This window comes from Scyliorhinus canicula, chromosome 9 (assembly GCF_902713615.1).
Source record: "Scyliorhinus canicula chromosome 9, sScyCan1.1, whole genome shotgun sequence".
Taxonomy (NCBI): Eukaryota; Metazoa; Chordata; class Chondrichthyes; order Carcharhiniformes; family Scyliorhinidae; genus Scyliorhinus; species Scyliorhinus canicula.
The window spans coordinates 97,747,235-97,762,980 of NC_052154.1; the positions used below are offsets into that span (position 1 = coordinate 97,747,235).

Here is a 15,746-nt window from a genome sequence, read left to right on the forward strand (position 1 = left end):
GGACATTCTGAATTCTCCCTCAGTGTCCCCGAACAGTTGCTGGAATGTGGCGACTAGGGGATTTTCATAGTAACTTCATTGCAGTGTTAATGTAAGCCTTCTTGTGACAATAAAGATTATTATTGTGTTGTTGGAGCTGCACTCATCCAGGCAAGTGGAGAGTATTCCATCACACTCCTGACTTCTGCCTTGTAGACGCTGGACAGACCTTGGGGAGCCAGGAGGTGAGTTACTCACCGTAGGATTCCTAGCCTCTGACTTGCCCTTGTAGCCACAGTATTAATGTGGCTGGTCCAGTTCAGTTTCTGGTCAATGCTAACCTTAGGATGTTGATAGTGGGGGATTCAGTGATGGGTAATACCATTGAATGTCAAAGAGCAATGTTTAGATCCTCTCTTATTGGCAATAGTCATTGTCTGGCATTTTAGGAGGGGTTTTGGTGCCAAAAGGTAGAGAGGGTTCCTGGACTGTGGACTCTTTGCCATGATGCAGAGTCAGATGCCTGTGGGCCTTGTTAGCAGAGATCGATGAAAGGATTGAGTCAGAATCAGAGCGCGTTCTCCATGGATAGTTGAAAACGGTGAGAGTGGTGAATTTCACTCAGCAATAGATTGTGCTGAGCTTAAAAAATACACAAGGAGGGTTTTATTACAGAGTAACAGTCCGACACAATGTAGAGCTGGAAGCAAAACACAGAGACTAATGATAAGAAAGTCCTGTTGTCACTGGCAACCCCCCCACCCCCAGCCCCTGTATGAGGAACACCCCCCCTACCCCGCCAACCACAGTTATTGGTAAGCACACTGCATCTGCAGGAAGTGCAAGAGGAGGAAAATCCAGAGGTGGAGTGTGGAAGGGTAGAGGGAAGGTGGAGGAAGGAAGGAGAGGAGCTGGGGAAGGAGGGGTAGAGTGGGTAGGGAGGGCAGGATCTGAGGCGGGGAGGGATGGGAGGGGAGGGTAGGAAGTATGGAGGGACGGGAGGGGAGGATAGGATGGGGGGAGGTTAAGAGGTGGGAAGGGAGGAGAGGAGACGAGAGGGTAGGAGGTGGGGAAGCAGGGGAGAGTAGGAGGTGGGGAGGGAGGATAGGAGTTTGATGCATTCTTGTTCCTGGGCATTTGTAGCTGATTACGCTGTTTTTCCTCGCTTGCAATGCTCCTCAATGTCCCTGAATGGGCCGCCCCTCCCACTTCCTCATGGAAATGTCCAGACAGAGAGGGATGGAGAGTTGATTTGGTGGGACGTGGGTGGACCATTCATTGGGTGTAATGTTTCCACTCCCCTCTCCCCATCACCTCGCCACTGAACTGATACGTGAGTTTCTTCTTGATTTTCCGCACCTCGCCTGTCTTGCCATAGTTTCTGAGAGCTCTGGCCATTTTCTGGTATGTCATTATCTTGCGGTTGCCTTTCTGTATCCCCCAGCGGTTCGCTAGCGCCTCCTTGTGTTTGGAGGAGAACTGGAATGTCCCCTTGTCCTTATCCACCCACCAAATACTCTCCTTCATATCTCCACTGCGCAAGAGGTCCAGCAGGAACTGGTAGAGTCGAATTTTCTTCTTGTTCGCTGTTGGGGGGAATTATCACAAGATGGTTTGTCAAAATGTCATAACAGTTAAACTATGACCCTCCCTCCCCACTGTTAAGAGCAAGTATAACACATGATCTTCGCCATGCAGACATTATTGATCTAACTTCTTTACACCTTCCCGACAGAAAGGGCAAAATGCTCAGGACTTACAATATGCTACGCTCCCTCCCCACTTCAAATAAATCACACAATTAAACTGTAAAATGTTCCTCTCTGTAATTTTCCAGAATATAATGACTAAATCAATATTAGAACTTTGTAAAAAATTAACAGGTTAGGTTGCTTATTTATTTTTACTATCTTCACAACCAAAACATATGTGACCCATACTGCCAGATTAATTTAAATTTAAAAAACCAAAATGCATTTAATCAAAATTATCAACATCTGACACAAAATAATGAAAGAAGGAACAATTTATTTTCTTCTTCCTTCCCACACATCAAACTAATTACCAGTCTGGCTTATTTCTCTTTCTGTCTAGATATCTCCATGCATTTCCCGTTAGCTTTACTCTGCTCTCTCAACATCTCTGACTTTGTTACAAACTCCACTTAATAGTTGACTGATCGACCTTAATCAAAGATCCTGGCACACATTGCTCTACTGGTGAGTTCTGTGAAACTGGCAAACATTCTGGGCGGAATTCTCAGCTCCCGGGAAAAATCGGGAGTGCCGTCGTGAACTCGGCCGAGTTTCACGACGGCCTCAGAGGCCGCTCCTCGCCCCCTATTCTCCCCTCCCGGTGCGCCGAATGACGTCAGCCGCTGACGTCATGACGCTGACGGCACTAACCCACGCATGCGCGGTGGCCGTCTTTCCCCTCAGCCGCCCCGCAAGACGTGGCGGCTTGATCTTGCGGGGCGGCGGAGGAGAAATAGCGCGTCCGATTTGGATGGCGGCCCGACGATCAGTGGGCACCAATCGCGGGCCTGTCCCCTCCCGAGCAATGGGCTTCTCACTCCCGATTCACGACGGCAGCGACCAGGTGTGTTTGCCGCCGTCGTGAAACGTGCGCAAGTGGCAGGCCGCTCGGCCCATCGGGGTCGGAGAATCGCCGTTCGCCGTGAAAAACGGCGAGTGCCAATTCGTCCGAGCCCGGGGGGGGGGGGGGGATCGCGAGGGGCGCGAGGGGGGCGTGAATTTTGTTGGGGGGGCCTCCCGCGATTCTCCCACGCCGCGTGGGGAGCGGAGAATCGTGCCCAAATCTTTCATCTATCAGGTACTGAAGGAGTCTCTCTCCAATCTTCTCCAGATATGTGCATGTACACAGTCTCTTTACAGCAACTCCAGTTGCATGCTTCTCCCTATCACCCCAGTGGTTTATCACTATGACCTTTTGACCAGCACTGAGCTCTCTAAGTCCTGTGTCTCATTGTCATTTACCTTGCTTTTCTCTTTGCTATTGACGTCAGACTTTAACAAACAAAATCTTGCCCTGAGAATGTGATTAAACACTAACTCATGGTCAGTTGATTTCTAATATTTCATATAATCAAAATCAAAGCTCATCTTTAAAACTGTGATTTTGCTTGGGATGGTCATCCTTGCTCTGAACGAAACATGATTGTAAGGGTTTGGCTGGTCAGTGAACAAAGTGAAGGTTCGACAGTGCAAGTATTTGTGGGACTTCGCAACACCATATATGGGGCGTGATTCAACCGGGAAAAAAATCTATGTCCGGTTTTGGGTGCATTTGGTGGGGTGTATCTTGATGGTGGCAGCGCCGGGAAACACCCGGTTATTCAACAGTCGTTTTTTTTTGGTCTCGAGGAGTCTCTCTCCGCCGAGGCCGCACTTGAGTTATTTCCTGATGATCAACCCAACAGGAAAGGCTCCTCGCAGTTCACGGTGCCATTTTGTACTTCTCGCGCAATGTCTGAGCAGTCTGTACATGGGGACTGTTGCATCCGCACTGCGCCCCCTGACCACCTCACCCACCCATGTCCTGAAAAACGTGCTTGTCAGGTGAATTGGACATCCTGAATTCTACCTCAGAGTACCTGAACAGGAGCCGGAGTGTGGCGATTAGGGGCTTTTCACGGGAACTTCATTGCAGTGTTAATGTAAGCCTATTTGTGACACTAATAAAGATTATTATTATTAAGTATAAGGAGAGCTGTACTCCTTCAGTGTGTTTCCGTGAGGGACCATGGACGGAATTCTCCGCCACCCGGTAATCGGCGGGGGTGGGAATCGCACCGCGCTGGTCGGCGGGCCACCTGAGCTGGTCGGCGGGCCCCCCGCGGCGATTCTCCGGCCCGCGATGGGCGAACTCCCGCCGCTGTCAGGCCACTCCCGCCGACATGGTTTAAACCACCTCTGGTGCCGGCGGGAGCAGGCGGTGTGAGCGGGCCCCGGGGTCCTGGGGGGGACACGGGGCGATCTGACCCCGGGGGGTGACCCCATGGTGGTCTGGCAACGATTGGGGCCCACCGATCGGCGTGGGAGCCTGTGCCGTGGGGTCACTCTTTTTCTTCCACCGCCGCCATGGCCTCCACCATGGTGGAGGCGGAAGAAATCCCCTCCACTGCGCATGCGCCGGGGTGACGTCAGCGGCTGCTGATGCACCGGCGCATGCATGGACTCACGCCGACCGGCGAAGGCCTTTCGGCCAGCCGTTCGTGCCGGCTGGCGGGGCGCCAAAGGCCATTCGTGTCGGTCAGCCGAGCGGGAGCCACTCCAGCGCGGGCCTAGCCCCTAAAGGTGTGGAGGATCCGCACCTTTGGGGAGGCCGAACGCCAGAGTGGTTCTCACCACTCCGGTACGCCGGGACCCCCCGCCCCGCCGGGTAGGGGAGAATCCCGGCCCATAAGACCATAAGAGGCTTTCATTGAACTGATCTTAAGATGTTGGCTTCCAGATGTTGGCTATATGACTACGGACAGCCTGAGGTGTCAATCAGACCGGTTATATTTCAAAACCTAAACAACCCCCGCCCTTTTATACTGAGCTAAGGATACAAAGAGAGACACCCAGGGCTGCTGGATTTCTGGGGTTTCTCCTGGCATCTCCCTGTTGTCTAAGACTGGCATGAGCTCATCTGCAGGCAGCCATAATTGAACAGCTGTATTTACATCTCCCCAACAGAGAGAGCACTAGAGAGGCCGATCTAACTAAATGCTCAGCTCTTAAAATAGACCACAGCCACCTCCACTTCTCCCCCCACTCACCCCACCACTCCCCACCTCTGAAAAAGAATGATGTGGAGATGCCGGCGTTGGACTGGGGTGAGCACAGTAAGAAGTCCTACAACACCAGGTTAAAGTCCAACATACTCGTGCGACTCGGTCAACGTTGTCTACCTCCTACGCTGCAGGAAAGGATGTCCTGAAGTGTGGTACATTGGTGAGACCATGCAGACGCTGCGACAACGGATGAACGGACATCTGTTCCCCAAGGACGCCCGACAACGCAGAATCGCTAAACAGAAACTTATAGCTACGTTCCGCACACTTGAGTGCGGCCTCAACCGGGACCTGGGATTCATGTCGCATTACATTCATCCCCCACCATCTGGCCTGGACTTGCAAAATCCTACCACTGTCCTGGCTAGAGACAATTTGTACCTCTTTAACCTGTGATTATCCCTCTCTCTGGATCTGTAAAGACTTAAGTACTTGCAAATGCTCGCATTCTAAGCATTGGGCGGATTCTCCGACCCCCGCCGGGTCGAAGAATCGCCGGGTGGCTGCGTGAATCCCGCCCCGCCTCTCAGACGGTGGCTGCTGAATTCTCCGGTGCCAGTTTTTTGGTGGCGACAGGGATCACGTCGCGGCAGTCGGGGGCCGATGGCAGTGACTCCCCCGCCGATTCTCTGGGCTTCGATGGGCCGAGTGGCCGCCCATTTTTCGGCCAGGACCGCCGGCGTGAAATACACCAGGTCCATACAGGCGGGATCTGGCTCTGAGGGCGGACTGCGGAGTGTCGGGGTGCTCCGGCCCCGGGTGGAGCCCCACAGTGGCCTGGCCCGCGATCGGGGCCCACTGATCTGTGGGCGGGCCTGTTCCGTCAGGGCACCCTTTCCCTCCGTGCCAGCCTCTGTAAAGCTCCGCCATGGCCGGCGCGGAGAAGAAACCCCCCACACATGCGCAGGGATCACGCCAGCGGTTCTATGCATGCGCCAGAACACACTGGCGCGCCCGCACATGCACCAACTCGCGCCGGCCGGCGGAGGCCCTTTGGCGCCGGTTGGAGGATGAGCCAATCACTCCAGTGCCGGACTAGCCCCAGGAAGTGTGGAGGATTCCAGAACTTCCTGGCGGCCCGACGCCGGAGTGGTTTACGCCACACTTTGGCACCGGTACGGCCCACCCGCTGGTTGGGGGAGGATCCCGGCCATTGTCTGGCATCTTTGACTTTGTCTAACTAGACGTTTCTGTAACCTACCTCTTCATTCACCTCAGGAAGGAGCTGCGCTCCGAAAGCTAGTGATTGAAACAAATCTGTTGGACTTTAACCTGGTGTTGTAAGACTTCTTACTGAAAAAGAATGGTCAGACTAAAAATGTTAACTCTGTTTCCCTCTCCACGGATGCTACCAAACCCGCTGAACTTTTCCAGAACTTTCTGCTTCTATTTCAGATTTCCAGCATTCCCAATATTTTCCTTTGCCTCAAAATAGATAAATTTCCTGCCTAAGGGAATTAAGGGTGGAAATTGCCGGGGCTGTGACCACACCTCCCATAGTCCTTCGGTAGGGGAGTGGACCTCGAGGATTCCAAACCCTTGTTTGAAAAGATGGAAGAGAGATAAACCCAATACAACACAGTACTCTTGCCCTCACTGCTTTTGTGTCACATTAACGTCCCGACCTATACCAGACCTCTCGGCCTAGATCTCATTCAATCCCATCATTCCTTTTTCTGTTAACTGAGCCAATCCGCTCTTTGTTGCCTCAGTTGTTCTCTGTTCAATCCCAACAATGCCATCGCAGACCCACCTGAATCTGCACTGCCCATGTAGGAAGTAGGTTCCGCAGCCTCGGCCTCTCCGTCAGAAACCTCCAATGGTGGACTTTGACTCTCCAACTGTTCATCATCAGAACTACGCTCGGCTGAGGATATGTACTGCGGGCAACAGTGTGACACGTAGGGAACCTGCATCAAAGAGACAGGCCATGAAGTAGACATAACTTACAAACAGTCAAACACACTGATGCTTATTGAGTTTGAGACATGGGAGCACATTTAAAGAAATATCAAGTCTCCAACCTGTCAAAGCGACACCGAGAGAGCAAGATCCAAAACCCTGGTTTCATACAGTAACGCTCACCAAGACGCTGCAGTGATCGAGTCAGCTGAGATTGGATCAAAGGCCTGGAATTCAGTGATTTGAAAGGGAGAGTGAGAAGCGGAGGTGTTGTAGCACTGTTGCTTCACAGCTGCAGGGTCCCAGTTTCAATTCCCAACTTGGGTCACTGTCAGTGGGGATTCTTCACATTCTCCCTGCGTGTGGGTAGATTTCCTCCGGGTGCTCTGGTGAGGTAATTTGGACATTCTGAATTCTCCCTCTGTGTACCTGAACAGGCGCCGGAATATGGCGACTAGGGGCTTTCACAGTAACTTCATTGAAGTGTTCGGGCTGGTTTAGCACAGGGCTAAATCGCTGGATTTTAAAGCAGACCAAGGCAGGCCAGCAGCATGGATTCAATTCCCATACCAGCCTCCCCGAAAAGTTGCCGGATTGTGGCGACTAGGGGCTTTTCACAGTAACTTCATTTGAAGCCTACTTGTGAAAATAAGCGATTTTTATTTTCCATTTCATTTCATGAAATCCGACTTGTGACAATAATAAAGATTGCTGTAACAGAGCATGGACAGGAAGATGTGGATGACAAGAAAATAAAGGTGAGAATTTTAAAACTAAGCTGTTGCGAGACCAGGATGCAAAACAGGTCAGCAATGACGGGGCTGCACTGTCAGAATCTCAGTACTGAGGGAGTGCTGCACTGTCAGAGGGTCAGTACTGAGGGAGAGCTGCACTGTCAGAGGGTCAGTACTGAGGGAGTGCTGCACTGTCAGAGGGTCAGTACTGAGGGAGTGCTGCAATGTCAGAGGGTCAGTACTGAGGGAGTGCTGCACTGTCAGAGGGTCAGTACTGAGGGAGTGCTGCACTGTCAGAGGGTCAGTACTGAGGGAGAGCTGCACTGTCAGAGGGTCAGTACTGAGGGAGTGCTGCACTGTCACAGGTTCACTACTGAGGGAGTGCTGCACTGTCAGAGGGTCAGCACTGTGGGAGTGCTGTGCTGTCAGAGGGTCAGTACTGAGGGAGTGCTGCACTGTCAGAGGATCAGTACTGAGAGAGTGCTGCGCTGTCAGAGGGTGATTACTGAGGGAGTGCTGCACTGTCACAGGTTCACTACTGAGGGAGTGCTGCACTGTCAGAGGGTCAGTACTGAATGAGTGCTGCGCTGTCAGAGGGTCAGTACTGAGGGAGTGCTGCACTGTGAGAGGGTCAGTACTGAGGGAGTGCTGCACTGTCAGAGGGTCAGTACTGAGGGAGAGCTGCACTGTCAGAGGGTCGGTACTGAGGGAGTGCTGCACTGTCACAGGTTCACTACTGAGGGAGTGCTGCACTGTCAGAGGGTCAGCACTGAGGGAGTGTTGCACTGTCAGAGGGTCAGCACTGTGGGAGTGCTGCGCTGTCAGAGGGTCAGTACTGAGGGAGTGCTGCACTGTCAGAGGATCAGTACTGAGGGAGTGCTGCGCTGTCAGAGGGTGAGTACTGAGGGAGTGCTGCACTGTCACAGGTTCACTACTGAGGGAGTGCTGCACTGTCAGAGGGTCAGTACTGAATGAGTGCTGCGCTGTCAGAGGGTCAGTACTGAGGGAGTGCTGCACTGTGAGAGGGTCAATACTGAGGGAATGCTGCACTGCCAGTGGGTCAGTGCTGAGGGAGTGCTGCACTGTCTTAGGGTCAGTACTGAGGGAGTGCTGCACTGTCAGAGGGTGAGTGCTGAGGGAGCGCTGCACAGTCAGAGGGTCAGTTCTGAGGGAGTGCTGCACTGTCAGAGGCTCAGCACTGAGAGAGCCCTGCAGAGTCAGAGGGTCAGAACTGAGGGAGTGCTGCACTATCAGAGGGTCAGTATTGAGGGAGTGCTGCACTGTCAGAGGGTCACTACTGAGGGAGTGCTGCACTGTCAGAGGGTCAGTAATGAGGGAGCGCTGAACAGTCAGAGGGTCAGTACTGAGGGAGTGCTGCACTATCAGAGGGTCAGTACTGAGGGAGTGCTGCAGTCAGAGGGTCAGGTCTGAGGGAGTGCTGCACTGTCACAGGGTCAGTACTGAGGGAGTGCTGCACTGTCACAGGGTCAGGACTGAGGGAGTGCTGCGCTGTCAGAGGGTCAGTACTGAGGGAATGCTGCACTGTCAGAGGGTCAGTACTGAGGGAGTGCTGCACTGTCAGAGGGTCAGTACTGAGGGAGTGCCGCACTGTCAGGATCAGCACTGAGGGAATGCTGCACTGTCAGAGGGTCAGTACTGAGGGAGTGCTGCACTGTCAGAAGGTCAGAACTGAGGGAATGCTGCACTGTCAGAGGGTTAGTACTGAGGGAGTGCCGCACTGTCAGAGGGTCAGTACTGAGGGAGTGCTGCACTGTCACAGGTTCACTACTGAGGGAGTGCTGCACTGTCAGAGGGTCAGTACTGAATGAGTGCTGCGCTGTCAGAGGGTCACTACTGAGGGAGTGCTGCACTGTCAGAGGGTCAGTACTGAGGGAATGCTGCACTGCCAGTGGGTCAGTGCTGAGGGAGTGCTGCACTGTCACAGGGTCAGTAGTGAGGGAGTGCTGCACTGTCAGAGGGTGAGTGCTGAGGGAGCGCTGCACAGTCAGAGGGTCAGTACTGAGGGACTGCAGCACTGTCAAAGGGTCTGTACTGAGTGAGTGCTGCGCTGTCAGAGGGTCAGAACTGAGGGAGTGCTGCACTATCAGAGGGTCAGTATTGAGGGAGTGCTGCACTATCAGAGGGTCAGTATTGAGGGAGTGCTGCACTGTCAGAGGGTCACTACTGAGGGAGTGCTGCACTGTCAGAGGGTCAGTAATGAGGGAGCGCTGAACAGTCAGAGGGTCAGTACTGAGGGAGTGCTGCACTATCAGAGGGTCAGTACCGAGGGAGTGCTGCAGTCAGAGGGTCAGGTCTGAGGGAGTGCTGCACTGTCACAGGGTCAGTACTGAGGGAGTGCTGCACTGTCACAGGGTCAGGACTGAGGGAGTGCTGCGCTGTCAGAGGGTCAGTACTGAGGGAATGCTGCACTGTCAGAGGGTCAGTACTGAGGGAGTGCTGCACTGTCAGAGGGTCAGTACTGAGGGAGTGCCGCACTGTCAGGATCAGCACTGAGGGAATGCTGCACTGTCAGAGGGTCAGTACTGAGGGAGTGCTGCACTGTCAGAAGGTCAGAACTGAGGGAATGCTGCACTGTCAGAGGGTTAGTACTGAGGGAGTGCCGCACTGTCAGAGGGTCAGTACTGAGGGAGTGCTGCACTGTCACAGGTTCACTACTGAGGGAGTGCTGCACTGTCAGAGGGTCAGTACTGAATGAGTGCTGCGCTGTCAGAGGGTCACTACTGAGGGAGTGCTGCACTGTCAGAGGGTCAGTACTGAGGGAATGCTGCACTGCCAGTGGGTCAGTGCTGAGGGAGTGCTGCACTGTCACAGGGTCAGTAGTGAGGGAGTGCTGCACTGTCAGAGGGTGAGTGCTGAGGGAGCGCTGCACAGTCAGAGGGTCAGTACTGAGGGACTGCAGCACTGTCAAAGGGTCTGTACTGAGTGAGTGCTGCGCTGTCAGAGGGTCAGAACTGAGGGAGTGCTGCACTATCAGAGGGTCAGTATTGAGGGAGTGCTGCACTGTCAGAGGGTCACTACTGAGGGAGTGCTGCACTGTCAGAGCGTCAGTAATGAGGGAGCGCTGAACAATCAGAGGGTCAGTACTGAGGGAGTGCTGCACTATCAGAGGGTCAGTACTGAGGGAGTGCTGCAGTCAGAGGGTCAGTACTGAGGGAGTCCTGCACTGTCAGTGTTTCAGTACTGAGGGACTGCTGCACTGTCAGAGGTTCAGTACTGAGGGAGTGCTGCACTGTCACAGGGTCAGTACTGAGGGAGTGCTGCGCTGTCAGAGGGTCAGTACTGAGGGAATGCTGCACTGTCAGAGGGTCAGTACTGAGGGAGTGCTGCACTGTCAGAGGGTCAGTACTGAGGGAGTGCTGCACTGTCAGAAGGTCAGAACTGAGGGAATGCTGCACTGTCAGAGGGTCAGTATTGAGCTGGTGCTGCACTGTCAGAGGGTCAGTACTGAGCAAATGCTGCACTGTCAGAGGGTTAGTACTGAGGGAGTGCCGCACTGTCAGAGGGTCAGTACTGAGGGAGTGCTGCACTGTCAGAGAGTCAGTACTGAGGGAATGCTGCACTGCCAGTGGGTCAGTGCTGAGGGAGTGCTGCACTGTCAGAGGGTCAGTGCTGAGGGAGCGCTGCACAGTCAGAGGGTCAGTACTGAGGGAGTGCTGCACTGTCAGAGGCTCAGCCCTGAGAGAGCCCTGCAGAGTCAGAGGGTCAGAACTGAGGGAGTGCTGCACTATCAGAGGGTCAGTATTGAGGGAGTGCTGCACTGTCAGATGGTCAGTACTGCGGGAATGCTGCGCTGTCAGAGGGTCAGTCTGAGGGAGTGCTGCACTGTCAGAGGGTCAGTACTGAGGGAGCGCTGCACTGTCAGAGGGTCAGTACTGAGGGAGTGCTGCACTGTCAGAGGGTCAGTACTGAGGGAGCGCTGCACTGTCAGAGGGTCAGTACTGAGGGAGTGCTGCACTGTCAGAGGGTCAGTACTAAGGGAGTGCTGCACTGTCAGGGGATCAGTACTGAGGGAATGCTGCACTGTCAGAGGGTCAGGACTCAACGAGTGCTGGTCAGCCAGAGGGTCAGTACTGATGGAGTGCTGCACTGTCAGAGGTTCAGGACTCAACGACTGCTGCTCAGTCAGAGTGTCAGTACTATGGGAGTGCTGCACTGTCAGAGGGTCAGTATTGAGGGAGTGCTGCACTGTCAGAGGGTCAGTACGTGCGAGTGCTGCACTGTCAGAGGGTCAGTATTGAGAGATGCAGCACAGTCAGAAGGTCAGAACTGAGGGAATGCAGCACTTTCAGAGGATCGGTACTGAGCGAATGCTGCACTGTCAGAGGGTTAGTACTGAGGGAGTGCTGCACTGTCAGAGGGTCAGTACTGAGGGAATGCTGCACTGTCAGAGGGTCAGTACTGAGGGAGTGCTGCACTGTCAGAGGGTCAGTACTGAGGGAGTGCTGCACTGTCAGAGGGTCGGTACTGAGGGAGTGCTGCACTGTCAGAGGGTCAGTACTGAGGGAGTGCTGCACTGTCAGAGGGTCGGTACTGAGGCAGTGCTGCACTGTCAAAGGGTCAGTACTGAGGGAGTCCTGCACTGTCAGAGGGTCAGTACTGAGGGAGTGCTGCACTGTCAGAGGGTCGGTACTGAGGCAGTGCTGCACTGTCAAAGGGTCAGTACTGAGGGAGTCCTGCACTGTCAGAGGGTCAGTACTGAGGGAGTGCTGCACTGTCAGAGGGTCGGTACTGAGGCAGTGCTGCACTGTCAGAGGGTCAGGACTCAACGAGTGCTGCTCAGTCAGAACATAGAACATAGAACAGTACAGCACAGAACAGGCCCTTCGGCCCTCGATGTTGTGCCGAGCAGTGATCACCCTACTTAAACCCACGTAACCCGTATACCCGTAACCCAACAATCCCGCCATTAACCTTACACTACGGGCAATTTAGCATGGCCAATCCACCTAACCCGCACATCTTTGGACTGTCAGAGTGTCTGCTGAGGGAGTGCTGCACTGTCAGAGGGTCAGTACTGAGGGAGCCCTGCAGAGTCAGAGGGTCAGAACTGAGGGAGTGCTGCACTATCAGAGGGTCAGTATTGAGGGAGTGCTGCACTGTCAGATGGTCAGTACTGCGGGAATGCTGCGCTGTCAGAGGGTCAGTCTGAGGGAGTGCTGCACTGTCAGAGGGTCAGTACTGAGGGAGCGCTGCACTGTCAGAGGGTCAGTACTGAGGGAGTGCTGCACTGTCAGAGGGTCAGTACTGAGGGAGCGCTGCACTGTCAGAGGGTCAGTACTGAGGGAGTGCTGCACTGTCAGACTGTCAGTACTGAGGGAGTGCTGCACTTTCAGAAGGTCAGTACTAAGGGAGTGCTGCACTGTCAGGGGATCAGTACTGAGGGAATGCTGCACTGTCAGAGGGTCAGGACTCAACGAGTGCTGGTCAGCCAGAGGGTCAGTACTGAGGGAGTGCTGCACTGTCAGAGGGTCAGGACTCAACGACTGCTGCTCAGTCAGAGTGTCAGTACTATGGGAGTGCTGCACTGTCAGAGGGTCAGTATTGAGGGAGTGCTGCACTGTCAGAGGGTCAGTACGTGCGAGTGCTGCACTGTCAGAGGGTCAGTATTGAGAGATGCAGCACAGTCAGAAGGTCAGAACTGAGGGAATGCAGCACTTTGAGAGGATCGGTACTGAGCGAATGCTGCACTGTCAGAGGGCTAGTACTGAGGGAGTGCCACACTGTCAGAGGGTCAGTGCTGAGGGAATGCTGCACTGTCAGAGGGTCAGTATTGAGGGAGTGCTGCACTGTCAGAGGGTCAGTACGTGCGAGTGCTGCACTGTCAGAGGGTCAGTATTGAGAGATGCAGCACAGTCAGAAGGTCAGAACTGAGGGAATGCAGCACTTTCAGAGGATCGGTACTGAGCGAATGCTGCACTGTCAGAGGGTTAGTACTGAGGGAGTGCTGCACTGTCAGAGGGTCAGTACTGAGGGAATGCTGCACTGTCAGAGGGTCAGTACTGAGGGAGTGCTGCACTGTCAGAGGGTCAGTACTGAGGGAGTGCTGCACTGTCAGAGGGTCGGTACTGAGGCAGTGCTGCACTGTCAAAGGGTCAGTACTGAGGGAGTCCTGCACTGTCAGAGGGTCAGTACTGAGGGAGTGCTGCACTGTCAGAGGGTCGGTACTGAGGCAGTGCTGCACTGTCAGAGGGTCAGGACTCAACGAGTGCTGCTCAGTCAGAACATAGAACATAGAACAGTACAGCACAGAACAGGCCCTTCGGCCCTCGATGTTGTGCCGAGCAGTGATCACCCTACTTAAACCCACGTAACCCGTATACCCGTAACCCAACAATCCCGCCATTAACCTTACACTACGGGCAATTTAGCATGGCCAATCCACCTAACCCGCACATCTTTGGACTGTCAGAGTGTCTGCTGAGGGAGTGCTGCACTGTCAGAGGGTCAGTACTGAGGGAGTGCTGCACTGTCAGAGGGTCAGTACTGAGTGAGTGCTGCGCTGTCAGAGGGTCAGTACTGAGGGAGTGCTGTACTGTCAGAGGGTCAGTACTGAGAGAGTGCTGCACTGTCAGAGGGTCAGTACTGAGGGAGTGCTGCCCTGTTAGAGGGTCAGTGCTGAGGGAATGCTGCACTGTCACAGAGTCGGTACTGAGGGACTGCAGCACTGTCAAAGGGTCTGTACTGAGTGAGTGCTGCGCTGTCAGAGGGTCAGTACAGAGGGAGTGCTGCACTGTCAGAGGGTCAGTACAGAGGGAGTGCTGCACTGTCAAAGGATCTGTACTGAGTGAGTGCTGCACTGTCAGAGGGTCAGTACTGAGCGAATGCTGCACTGTCAGAGGGTCAGTACTGAGGGAGTGCTGCACTCTCAGAGGGTCAGTACTGAGGGAGTGCTGCACTTTCAGACTGTCAGTACTGAGGGAGTCCTGCACTGTCAGTGTTTCAGTACTGAGGGACTGCTGCACTGTTAGAGGGTAACTACTGAGGAAGTGCTGCTCTGTCACAGGTTCACTACTGAGGGAGCGCTGCACTGTCAGAGTCTCAGTACTGAGGGACTGCTGCACTGTCACAGGGTCAGTACTGAGGGAGTGCTGCACTGTCAGAGGGACAGTATTGAGGGAGTGCTGCACTGTCAGAATTTTAGTACTGAGGGAGTGCTGCACTGTCAGAGGGTCAGTATTGAGCTGGTGCTGCACTGTCAGAGGGTCAGTACTGAGGGAGTGCTGCACTGTGAGAGGGTCAGTACTGAGGGAATGCTGCACTGCCAGTGGGTCAGTACTGAGGGAGTGCTGCACTGTCACAGGGTCAGTACTGAGGGAGTGCCTCACTGTCAGAGGGTCAGTGCTGAGGGAGCGCTGCACTGTCAGAGTCTCAGCACTGAGAGAGCCCTGCAGAATCAGATGGTCAGAACTGAGGGAGTGCTGCACTATCAGAGGGTCAGTATTGAGGGAGTGCTGCACTGCCAGAGGCTCACTACTGAGGGAGTGCTGCACTGTCAGAGGGTCAGTACTGAGGGAGTGCTGCAGCCAGAGGTCAGGACTGAGGGAGTGCTGCACTGTCACAGGGTCAGTACTGAGGGAGTGCGGCACTGTCAGAGGTTCAGTACTGAGGGAGTGCTGCACTGTCACAGGGTCAGTACTGAGGGAGTGCTGCGCTGTCAGAGGGTCAGTACTGAGGGAATGCTGCACTGTCAGAGGGTCAGTACTGAGGGAGTGCTGCACTGTCAGAGGATCAGTACTGAGGGAGTGTTGCACAGTCAGAGGGTCAGTCCTGAGGGAGAACTAATGATCAAATGTGAGCGACAGATTCCCATACAGACTTGGAAAAGGTTATAAGAGATAGGGTTTATAATCATCTTGAAAAGAACAAGTTGATTAACGATACTCAACCTGGTTTTGTGAAGGGTAGGTCATGCCTCACAAACCTTATTGAGTTTTTTGAGAAGGTGACCAAATAGGTGGATGAGGGTAAAGCGGTTGATGTGGTGTATATGGATTTCAGTAAGGCGTTTGATAAGGTTCCCCACGGTAGGCTATTGCAGAAAATAAGGAAGTATGTGATTGAAGGTGATTTAGCGGTTTGGATTAGTAATTGGCTAGCTGAAAGAAGACAGAGGGTGGTGGTTGATGGCAAATGTTCATCCTGGAGTTCAGTTACTAGTGGTGTACCGCAAGGATCTGTTTTGGGGCCACTGCTGTTTGTCATTTTTATAAATGACCTGGAAGAGGGTGTAGAAGTTAGTAAATTTGCAGATGACACGAAGGTCGGTGGAGTTGTGGATAGTGCTGAAGGATGTTATAGGATACAGAGGGATA

The 15,746-nt window shown here is 53.7% G+C and overlaps 1 protein-coding gene across 3 annotated transcripts in view; it reads right to left on the reverse strand.

Annotated features, from left to right (window-relative positions):
• Positions 1-977: 977 nt before the first annotated feature.
• The window catches only part of spi1b (Spi-1 proto-oncogene b), a 104,733-nt gene continuing 89,964 nt past the window's right edge, over positions 978-15,746 (reverse strand). For 2 of the 3 annotated variants that reach the window (XM_038807312.1, XM_038807311.1), the window contains exons 5-6: positions 6,531-6,687; positions 978-1,565 (exon numbers count right to left, since the gene is read on the reverse strand). In XM_038807312.1, the coding sequence (XP_038663240.1) occupies positions 1,255-1,565; positions 6,531-6,687 (468 nt within the window). In that variant the 3' untranslated portion in view covers positions 978-1,254. The remainder of the gene's footprint in view (positions 1,566-6,530; positions 6,688-15,746) is intronic. The other variant, XM_038807313.1, reaches the window with a different exon arrangement.